The sequence below is a fragment of the Brassica oleracea genome, chromosome C5, assembly GCF_000695525.1.
Source record: "Brassica oleracea var. oleracea cultivar TO1000 chromosome C5, BOL, whole genome shotgun sequence".
In the NCBI taxonomy this organism is placed as follows: Eukaryota; Viridiplantae; Streptophyta; class Magnoliopsida; order Brassicales; family Brassicaceae; genus Brassica; species Brassica oleracea.
In genome coordinates, this window is record NC_027752.1 from 16879051 (window position 1) to 16890589 (window position 11539).

The following is an 11539-nucleotide window of genomic DNA, read 5'->3' on the forward strand; positions in this document are numbered from 1 at the left end:
GTCTAGAGAGATAATCCCAAACTTCTTAATTATTAATCTGATCAGAGTTTACAATATATATGCGGAGGCAATACTAGGATGAGGGTTTCATAAAGAGGCACTATTACAAGAGATAAGGTTTGCTTTAATTCAAACCATCCAATGAGCTTCTTTCTTGTGCATAAATCTCCTTTTGCTTTATCCAGCTCTTCTCCAGCCTGTCACACGTGCCTCCTCTTCTCTTGCAACGGTCTGATGCCTTAGGAAAGGGAATAGAGTTTATCTTCTTCATCCAAAGTTACCCGGGTAACTAGTATACTAGGATAACTAGGGTAACTTTGGTTTAACCCTTGGAAGGTACACGGGTAACTAGTATTACTACGCCATGTACGACCTCTTCATCATACTCAACTCCTCATGTCTTTCTCTTCCCATATATTGATCTCATCTCAACAATGAGGCGGGATATTGTGGTCGATGGAACTTTTCTGAAGAATAAATACAAAGGAGTTCTATTGGTTGCAACTATTTTAGACGGAAACTCTAATTTGTATTATATTGCATTCGGAGTAGTCGACTCAGAGAATGAGCGTTCTTGGGAATGGTTTATGAGAAAACTAAAAGTTGTCATTGCTAATGATCATCATTTGGCTTTTATTTCGGATAGACATGTGGCCATCGGGAAGGCACTTGAGAACATGTTTCCAACAGCTAGACATAGTATTTGTATTCATCATTTTTTTGAATAATGTGGTTACATATTTCCATGGGAAATGACTTCCTGGGTTGGTTTCAAAGGCGTCCAAGGCTTATAGAGTTGCTGATTTTAACAAGACATTTGTTAGTGTATGTAATATCAGTCCGACAATTGGAAATTACCTACGGGAGGCTGATGTGCAAAAATGGGCTAGATGTCAATTCCTTGGATACATATATGACATAAGGACAACCAACCCTGCTGAATCCATTAACTCTGCTTTGCGTTCACCGGGAGAGTATCCAGTCATTCCTTTGATTGACAGTGTCAGGGAAATGTTGTCTTGGTGGTTTTATAAGTGTAAGAAACTTATTTCAAAGCATAAACATCCTCTGACCAAAGATGTGGAGAAGAAGATTGATAGGAGAACCGGGTAAGGCAAAACATTTACAGTTTATCCTGTCACTGATGGTCGATTGCTTGTTAGAGGGGATAAAATTGACTGCTTAGTTGATTTGGATAGACGGACTTGCTCATATGGAAATACCGACCTGATGAAGATCCCTTGTAGGCACGCAATTAAAGCTGGTTTTCATGTTTGCAGAGAGCCACACACATTGACTGATTTGATGTACACGACAGGAGCATGGATAGAAGGTTATTAGGAAAACATAAATCCTATTGATGTTCCTAAGGATGCTTGGTCCATACCAGAAGATGTTGAGGAAGTCAATGTGCTACCACCGGACACAAGAAGATCAGTTGGAAGGAAAAGAAAACGAAGATACAAAAGTGCTGAAGATAAAATCCGGTCCTCACAAACATCACAAAAGAGGCAGCCTCGCAAGTGTAGTAGATGTGGCATGAGTGGACACAACAAAGCAACTTGTGAAATACCAATCTAGTCGGCACAAATGGTAAGGGTCGCTTATATGGTCTCATTTAATTTTTCTTTCATGGTCGGTTTGTTTGGTGACTAACATTAAAGAAGTCATTCAATCATAACACAAACAAAGCATTACATTCATGGAGTTATCATTACACAAACATTCAAGCATATTAACATTTTCACTGTGTAATATTATGTAACACTTTCGGATATTGTAATATGCAATGAGACAAGTTTGTGACTAACATTAAAGAAGCCATTCAATCATAACACAAACAAAACATTACATTCATGGAGTTATCATTACACAAAACATTCAAGCATATTACACATTACAAACCTATTACACAAACTTGTCTCATTGTATATTGTAATATCCGAAAGTGTTACATAATATTACACAGTGAAAATGTTAAGTTCCAAGTACAACCTATCTCCAAAAGCCTTGCTCCAAAAGTCTAGCTCCAGCACCCTAACTCAAGCATCCTAGTTCCAAGTACATCAAGTTTTACACTTTCTCTTAAGAAATACATTTTTCTTTGCTGGAGCTTGAGCTTGATTGACCTTTTTCTTTGCTGGAGCTTGAATGGTTTTTCTCTTAGGTGGAGCTTCATCGGTTTTGCTCTTAGGAATGCTTCCTTCGGCACTCAAACTGATTGCTTCCCTGAGCTGTGAAACCTCACTCCCCATGTTTCCATTCTCTCTTTAAACATGCTCTCCATATTCGCCATTTGCGTTCTGAGTATATCCCCAAGGAATTGACAGATGAGTGGACTAAACCCTCAATGAAACTCTTACTTTCACGATTAACTTCTGTTGTTTGCTTACACAACAACTTCTTCTTTCTTGTCTCGGCTCCTTCATCGTGAATTTTTCTCTTGCCTTTTCCAGTAACATTAACCGAAGATGTCCCCACGTCTTCTGCAATATCAGTATCATTCACACTCTTATCAGCTTCTGACTTTATATCCTCTATATCGGCTTCCTCCATTTCAGTCTCTTCAGGTTCTATAACTGGCCATTTTGTATTGCTCCAATCAAACTTGTTTTTAATCCTATTGAGAAGAAAGTCCACTCGTTCATCTTCCATCTCATCCTTTCTTGTATAATCAGCATGCAAAAACACATCACCATTACCGGTCACTGAGATGACCGAGAACAAGTCACCCTACAAAACAATTATAACATTAAAAGCTATAAAAATATATATACAACAACCATATAAAAGAATACAATAAATATACATACCTTCTCAGTAAATGAGTTCTCAAGTTGAATGATGTCTTCATTAGAAACTTTTGCAACTCCTTTCCAATTGCTACAACTTGGAACTCTGAAACTGTCTGTGACTCTTCTGCCACATATTTCTCCAAAATCCGGAATTGCTTCCATAATCCAAATCTGGAAAGCATAGGAGAAACCCTCGAAAATGTAGCTGTTCTTCTTAACCAACTTCTTCCTAGCCTTCTCAATGGAACTCAGCAAGAAGTCATACGAGTGAAGACCCCAATGGAACTTCCGAAGCTTGTCAAGATCCATCACCAGCTTGATGTATATATGAGGGATGTTCACCTTCTCATCTCTCCCCATCACCACACCCATTATCACGAACAAGTAGATCAACCTCATCCTATCACGCCGAGTCCAGTTGTGAACTTTTTTAGATGCACCTTTTTGATAGATTGCAAGGTGATCTTACCACCTGTCCTTAGTAGTTCACTCCAAAATCCCCCATTATTTTTCCACTTAACTATGTCACAGCTACTTTCCCGTGAAATCTTGAGGCCTGTCACAGCATGGTACTCCTGAAGCGAAAACTGGAGAGGCGTCCTCCCAAAGACAAACTACTTCTCATGCATCTTCGAGGTAATCAGCTGCTTACACAAGAAGCTATCCACCAATTTCCCGTGAAATCTTGAGCTTATTTTTCGCAATAGCCATAATATGTTTGAAAACATGATCTATCTTCACATCACCGTACTCCGCAGATATAGCTTTCTTCAGATCCCTGATAACTTCCATGCGGCAGCAGCTGTTGATCTTATTCACCTGAGGTTCCAAACCCTCTGCATACACTCGCTTAGGTAGCTCTAAGTCTGTATCTACAAAAGATAAAAAAAAAATGATTCTAGTTAAGCAAGCTAAGACAATTCACAAACGAAATGAGTTCATATAATCAGTTAAGCAAACTAAGACAAGATTGTTATAAAAAACACATAGACTATCATTCTGTTCATATAATCAGTTACGCAAACTAAGTGAAGATTTTTATATAAAAACACATAGACTATCATCCTGTTACAGTGAAACAGAGACAAACTACAAGCAAACAAAATCAATTAACCAACCTTTAAAACTGTTTACACTAGCAAACATAGACAAACTACAAGTAAAACTGTCACTAGCAAACAGAGACAAACCACTTGTAGTGACAATTTGAACATTGTACGCATGATAAGCAAACAAAACATCATTACAGAAATGAAACCAAATATGACATTGTATGAACTACAAGCAAACATAGACAAACTACAAGCAAACGAAATCAAATTGTCACTAGCAAACAGAGACAAACTACAAGTAAAACTATTTTCATAACTCTGTGTCTATAGAATACTGTTTTCAAAAGTTAGAATTACAGAGACTATCATCCTGGTCAGAAACTAAATCAATTAACCAACTCATGTCAAGCGAAATCAATTCACAAAAATCAAACAAAACAAATATCAATTGATCCAAACAATAACCGGATCGAGGAAATGAAACCAAGAAATATAAAGTTGGAGATAATACCTTAGGTGAACACGATGTCAGAGAAAGAGAGAGAGAGAGAGAGAGAGAGAGAGAGAGAGAGAGAAACCAAACATTAGGGTTACGTGTTTTGCCTTTTTGTTCTTGTTCCCTTTTAAAAAAAAAATATTTTCCCTTTGTAACACATTTTTTAAAATTAAATTTTAAAAAATTCTATTAGTTTAATATGTTTAATTAGATTAATCAAGGGTTAGTTTTGGGATTATGAAAAAAATTATACTAAAGGGACAACTTAAGGATGGATTTATACTATAGGGACAACCACGCCAAATTTTTGTTCTGTTTTGGCAATGTTACAGATCAAATTGTTTTTGCGCTTAATTACCTGTTGAATGACATAACCAACATAAATGTTTTTTGGGAAAATTGTTTTTTTAGAGAAAAAAAATGGTAACTATGTCCTTTTAGACTAATCTCTATTATTTTATGTCCCATTAGACTAATTTTTTTTCAAAATGGCAGTAATGCCCTTAAAATTGTAATTTTTAAATAAAATATATAATGAGTTCGATCATGCGGGACCGATCGATCCGAATTTAGAAGGTCCAACGGATCGATCGATCCTGATCATTATGCAGAACAAAAAAACGCGGAGTATATACTGATCGACCTGGTCCATTTCACTCGATCGGCGAAGGTCCATTTATATAGATCGACCGATCTCTCAATACGGATCGATCGATCCCGTGCCCAGGAAAGTATCCCAAATCGATTTTTTTGTTTTCTTCGATTATATCCGGATTCATTCCCACTTGATTTGAACCGACCAAGCATGATTTCAACTCTTTAAAGTCAATTTCTTTGGGTTGAAACCCATAATTTCCCATTCACGAACAAAGGAGGAGAAAATCAAAGTCTCACCCAAGTTCATAAACCATAACTCACTCAATTTCACTCTGATTTGGACGATTCTTCGGCCTCACCCATACGATTTCGTGAGCTTTTTACGAATCTATCACTCTTTAGTTCGCTCTGCAAAGGTATGAAACTCTATCTCCACTTCTTTCTAGAGTTTGAAAATAGAAAGGTAAAAGGTAAATTTTTTGAGTTTGTTAGGATGTTTAGGCTTCAATCATGTGTTAAGGTGATGATTAGAGACGATTTTGTACACAACCCATGGCTTTTTTTTTCTTGGACAACTCAACCCATGGCTTAAATAATATTTTTTGGATAGATTTAGGAATTTTTGGTTTTGTACTTAAAAAAATAATCAAAACACCCGAAAATTGGAATTGATACAGTAAGAATGCTAATTCTTTTAGGTTTTGTTGAAATTGGCTATTGATAGAGTATTAAGAGAAATTATTTAACTGAGCTGTGATATTTATTATTAATAACTATTGTGTTGTATTGTATTCAATTTTCAGGTATGGAGTTGGAGTTGCCTAGTCGTTTATACGGTGAGGGATTGGAACCTCAGGTTAAGAAGATTAATAACAGCTGCCGACTAAAACTTCTCGAGTTACTGAAGGAAAAAATGGAGCCAGAATTCGATGAAGTTATGAAAGATCCCATTTTTTCGTATATTATGGTTATCCAGAAGAATGATCTGAAGTTTTCGGCGAGGTTAGTACACTCTTTCTTGTGTAAGGAGTTGATGACAAGCAAGAGACATGAGAAGTGGTTCACTTTTGCTAGGAGGCCTTTGCGTTTTGGATTGCAAGAGTATCATGCTGTCACTAGTCTGAAAGTGAAGCGAGAGAAGAACAGTGGGTTAGTGACATGGAAAGATGATGATGGTTTTTGGAGCAAGCAGATAAAGACAAATGGAAAAATAAACTTGCAGATCATAAAAAAGAAGCATTTGGAAGAGAGCAATACCTGGACTTGGGGAGATAGGGTGAGACTGATATATCTTTGCGTTATTATGGGTGTGGTGATGGGGAAGGATGAGAAGGTGAATATCCCGCATCTGTACATGAAGTTGGCGATGGATTTGGAGAAGCTTCGGAATTACCCATGGGGTCTGTACTCGTTTGATTTCCTTCTGAAGCAGATTGATAAACAAGGCATAAATTGGAGCAGAAGGAGGGGTATCTGATGGAAGGATTCTTGTTTGGTTTCCAGATTTGGATAATGGAAGCTGTTTCTGCTTTAGAAGAGATTTGTGGCACAAAAGTTAGCAAAAATTTTACAGGTCCTCTGTGTGGTAATTGGAGAGGATGTGCAAAATGTTCTTATGAAGATATCATTGGCGTTGAGAACTTATTCCCAGAAAAGGTATGCATATATTTTTCTAATAAAAATGTTTATTGTCTTGTTCACTTTACTAATGATTTGATTGTTTTTAGGGGATTTTGCATTCATTCATGGAATCCCACATAGATGGAGTGGTCCTTTTGGCAACTGATTTTGTACAGAAGGATGAGAAGAAAGATGAAAGAGTGGATTGCATTTTGGATATGATCAATAGAAAGTTCTAATCATGTTTGGGGAGTAAAAGAAGCTACGAGCTCCGAATTTGAGGAAGCTGGCAAAGAAAAAGGAGAGGATCAAGCAGCTGATACTGAGAGGGGTGAGAATAGTCATGTTGCAGAGAATGTTGATGGTACAGCTGATGTTTCGGGAAGAAACAAGAGAAAGCATGCGGACCGCGGAGCAAGTCAAGGAAGAAGAATGTCTTGTGCCAGCTAGCTGCTTCATCAAAAGGGAATATTGACACAGATATGAAAAACTTCTTGGAGGGTCTGGTACAAGCTTCTTTTACTACTTTTGGGGATAAATTCTGTCAGCAGTTCTCAGACAGGTTGGGGAAGATTGAGACTGAGGTTACACAACTCATGATAGCTTCGGAGAGAACCAATGGTCCGATTAGATGACCGAGATATGGAGCTAGACGGCGAAGATTTCCCTGATCGCTGCTTGGTGTTTGTGCATCCTGCAGATTTTAAGAAGATGCAGGACTGACAAAATACACGAACGTATGTTATTCCTTTGTATATATCATTCCATTGATGTTCTTAGTAATTGACATCTCTACCATTGTATTTTGTTTACAGAGCTATACAGATTGGTCCTTCTATGTTAGACGATGATCTAGCCGGACGTATTATGTCTGCAAGCAGTTGGCTTAAAAACTACGTAAGCATTCAACCGCTCATTTCTATAAAATGTTAGCTATTATATAAATGTTTACATTACAGATTTGTCTTTGTTTTTGTAGGAAATTGATGCTGTAATGTACGTTTTCTGGGAAAGAACAACATTGAAACGATGGAACGTAGACTGTGTTGCTTTCATGACATGCGTCTTCAGCGACCTCATCGCTAAGGATTACCAGAATTTCAGTAAGGGTATTAAGAAGTACAATATGGATCCGTTATTACTGGAATACGGTAAAGGTGAACTGCCTTCTCATGGAAGAACGCGGATGTTGTGGAATGTCGATGTGGATCGGATGTACGTTCCTGTCTGGGTCAATTGCAACCATTGGATTGCTTTATGCATCAGTTTTGTGACTAGGAATATCCAGGTGTTTGATTTCGGGGGTAGAAAAAAAATCAAGGAAGTGGAAGCTTTCGCGCAGCTTATTCCTCCACCAGCTTCAAAACGTCGTCGTGGTTCCTCTTCTTCGGGTCCTGCGCAGACACAATGTGAGGATGACACCATCCCGGATATCTCAGTCGATCATACTCCAGACCCTTCCATGGAGTATTTGTTACCACCATATACTGGTCAGTTTGATTCTGGAGCACCACCATTAGATGGTACACAGCAGCAGCAGTTCGCCTAGACAGCGGATACACTGGTCAAGCTCTCGACGATGATGCAGACTTTGTGGGGTGCACTTGCAAAGATTAGATGTCCACCTACTCCTTCCCGCTGCCGCGCTCCACAGACTTCAGAGGCTGCTGGTATGATTGGAGACGACGCAGGAGATGAACCATCTGATGAAGCAGCCGATGCAGAGCGAGGTTCACGCCTCCATAGGAGCACACGAGCACCAGGGCAGAGTAGGAGCTGCAGTCCTAACGACCACCAATGATCAGTATCAGTTATATCTTTCCATTGTATTCCACCGTTTTTTTTTAATTTTCTGCGCATTTCGAACTCGGATCTGGGTTGTTTTCATGTTTTATATACCCAGTTTGGATTATAACTTTTATTAATTATATAACCTATAGTGAGTTACCATTCTATTAAGTATAGTCATGAAGGAGAAGATAAATGCAGGTTTTTATCTTATTCTCTCTATTTTGATGAGTTAAATTCGGTTCAAATCAAGTGGGAAAATCTGTCGTAGAGATTTATTAGATTCTGGGATTGATCGATCCAAATAGTCGATCGATCGATCGGTAAGAGATCGAGCTTTGCCGATCGAGAGAACTAAAACCAGGTCGATCAAAAGATAGTCTGTGTTTTTTGTTTGTTCTGCATATTGATCAGGATCGACCGGTTAGTCTACAGATCGATCGATCCCGACGGATCGGACATCACAGTTTGTTAAAGGGATCGATTGACTCAGATCTTCTAACCAAGTTAATACATCATGAAAATTAAACAAAGTTCTCCCAAAATGTAACAAAGTTACTAAAATTCAAGCAAATATAGTCTGAAAGACTGAAACAAAGTTGTCACAAACTGAAACAAAGTTACTAGAAATCAAGCAAATGAAGTCTGAAAAACTTTCACTAAATTGTGAAGAACACAGCAAACAAATCGACAATATTGGCATCTTGCAAGTTGCTCTATTATGACCACCAAGACCACATCTACTGCACTTCCGAAGCTGACCCCCCTGTGATCCTTGTGATGATCGGATTTTATCTTCAACAGTTTCATATCTGCGTTTTCTATTTCTTCCAAGAGATCTTCTTGTCTCAGGCGGTAGCACTTCAGAATTTTCCACAACTTGTGGGACGGACCAACCATCTTCAGGAACTGAAATGAGATTTATGCTTTCTTGGTAAGCTTCTCTCCAAGCTCCCGTGGTATACAAAAAATCAGTCAATGTATATGGTTCTCTACCAACAAAGAAACCAGCTTTTATTGCGTGTCTACAAGGGATTTTCAAGAGGTCGTACTTCCCACAAGAACAAGTCCGTTTGTCCAAATCAACAAAAAGCAGTCAATTGTATCGCCTTTAACAAGCAGCTGGCTATCAGTTATAGGGTAAACTCCGAAATTTTTTCCCTTTTCGATTCTCCTATCGATCTTTTCCTCCACATCTATGGTCAAACGATGGGTGTGCTTTGAAATCAACTTCTTACGCTTAAAAAAACAGTGTGTCAGCATTTCTCTAATACTGTCCAACAAAGGAATTACGGGAAACTCTCTCGGCAAACGCAACACATAATTTATCGACTCTGTAGGATTGTTTGTCCTAATGTCATACCTGTATCCATGAAATTGACATCTAGCCCACTTTTTGACATCTGCTTCCATAAGATAATTTCCAATTGTTGGACTAATATTGCAAACATGAGCAAACGTCTTCTTGAAATCAACCACTCTTTAAGCCTTTGAAGCCTTAGAAATCAACCCAGCTAATCCCTTACCCTTGAAATACGATATCACATTATTCAACAAATAATGAATACAAATACCATGTCTCGCTAGCGGATACACTTTCTCCAGTGCCTTCGCTATTGACACTTGTCTATCCAAAATAAAAGCCAAACCATTATCATCAGCAACAACAACTTTTAATTGTCTCATAAACCATTCCCAAGACTGTTCATTCTCAGAGTCTACTATCCCAAATGCAATAGGATATAAATTTGAATTTCCATCTATAGCAGTTGCAACCAGTAGCACCCCTTTGAATTTACTCTTCAAGAATGTTCCATCGACAACAATGACACGCCTCATGACTGTGTTAAAGCCTCTGATCGATTGACCAAACGCTATAAACAGATATCAAAATCTACCATCGACGCCAGTCTTGTAAGAGGAATGTGTACCCGGATTGGCCTCTCGCAGCATGTGCAAGTATTTTGGTATTTTCCCATAACTTTCCTCTGGAATACCTCTAACAGCGTTGACTGCATATTCACGGGAATCCCATGCTAAAGAATCAGAGATCTCACATCCATAATCATTACGCCTGGATTGGCATCTCGCAGCATGTGCAAGTATTTTGGTATTGTCCCATAACTTTCCTCTCGAATACCTCTAACAGCGTTGACTGCATATTCACGGGAATCCCATGCTAAAGAATCAGAGATCTCACATCCATAATCATTACGCATAATCTGAACAATATCTTTCGCTTTAGGCCCTTCCTTGATACCTTCATATTTATGCATTAGCAGACTGCCTATCGTTTTCGCTGAAGCTGTCTTTCCGGCACTGGTTGTCTTTCCGGCACTGGTTTTGCTTGAAGGTGCGCATGAATGTACACCGACATACTTCTTAATAATAAAATATGTGGAGCCCTTCAAACACTCAGCTCGAGCACCCCAAAAGCACACCTTATCAGCGCATCTAATACACCAAACTGATTTATTGGAGTTGCTAATTTATTGGAGTTGCTAACTGTGTAGTGAAAGTTATGCTTTATTGTACATAACTCAAACATCGCTTTCAAAACTGTTTTGTTGAGGAAAAGATCTCCCGTCTTAACCAATTCCACCACCTGACTCTTTGCCAATTTTTCTCTGTTTTCTTTTTCAGAATTGATCTTGTCAGCATCATAATCATCTCCTTCAACCTCGTCTTGCTTCATCTTTCCTTTCTTCTTCTCGTTATGCTTGTCAGCATCATAATCATCTCCATCAACTTCACTTTGCTTCATCTTCCCTTTCTTATTCTCGTTATGCTTAGCTCCCTTAACAATACTTGAAGCGGCCCCAATGTCACAAGGATTTCGCTCGTTCTCTTCACTAGTACTTGCATCAGTTGGCATCTTATTAAGATCAATGTCGATCTTATTTGGATTTCCTTGCTTTGCTTTATAGCTGACACACAATTGAGTTGACTGATGCTTCTTACAAAACCCTAGAAAATTTTGAACTTGCCTTGAGTTTCCAATGATCACTGGTGGACATTTTGATGAATTGATCAGACTCAACTCCAAATCGGCATCTGTTTCTTCAAAACCAAAATTCTCTATAACATTTTTCTGTAACTGTTCCAGAGAGGACTTCAATTCCAAAGCAAGTAACCTTCCCCCTTTCTTTTTATCAACATTAAAACTCCAACCTGAAGATACAACCAATTCC

The 11539-nt window shown here is 38.4% G+C and overlaps 2 protein-coding genes across 2 annotated transcripts; both read right to left on the bottom strand.

Moving 5' to 3' along the window:
* Positions 1 to 2244: 2244 nt before the first annotated feature.
* Positions 2245 to 3194, bottom strand: LOC106344652. Its single transcript, XM_013783982.1, has 2 exons — positions 2814 to 3194; positions 2245 to 2733 (listed from the first exon to the last, which is right to left on the bottom strand). The coding sequence occupies exons 1-2, from the start codon at positions 3192 to 3194 to the stop codon at positions 2245 to 2247; spliced, it is 870 nt and encodes a 289-aa protein (XP_013639436.1).
* Positions 3195 to 9830: 6636 nt separating this feature from the next.
* LOC106344653 lies at positions 9831 to 11223 on the bottom strand. The gene is made up of 4 exons (XM_013783983.1): positions 10895 to 11223; positions 10489 to 10802; positions 10280 to 10384; positions 9831 to 10222 (listed from the first exon to the last, which is right to left on the bottom strand). The coding sequence occupies exons 1-4, from the start codon at positions 11221 to 11223 to the stop codon at positions 9831 to 9833; spliced, it is 1140 nt and encodes a 379-aa protein (XP_013639437.1).
* Positions 11224 to 11539: the final 316 nt, after the last annotated feature.

Excerpts from the sequence above, each read along its gene's own strand:
- LOC106344652 (XM_013783982.1), bottom strand. The coding sequence starts at position 3,194 with ATGAGGTTGATCTACTTGTTCGTGATAATGGGTGTGGTGATGGGGAGA. Across the intron at positions 2,734-2,813 it reads AGAACTCATTTACTGAGAAG|GGTGACTTGTTCTCGGTCAT; the intron begins GTATGTATATTT and ends ATTGTTTTGTAG.
- LOC106344653 (XM_013783983.1), bottom strand. The coding sequence starts at position 11,223 with ATGCCAACTGATGCAAGTACTAGTGAAGAGAACGAGCGAAATCCTTGT. Across the intron at positions 10,803-10,894 it reads AAAACAGTTTTGAAAGCGAT|ATGCGCTGATAAGGTGTGCT; the intron begins GTTTGAGTTATG and ends TTGGTGTATTAG. Across the intron at positions 10,385-10,488 it reads TGCAGTCAACGCTGTTAGAG|CATGGGATTCCCGTGAATAT; the intron begins GTATTCGAGAGG and ends CTGATTCTTTAG.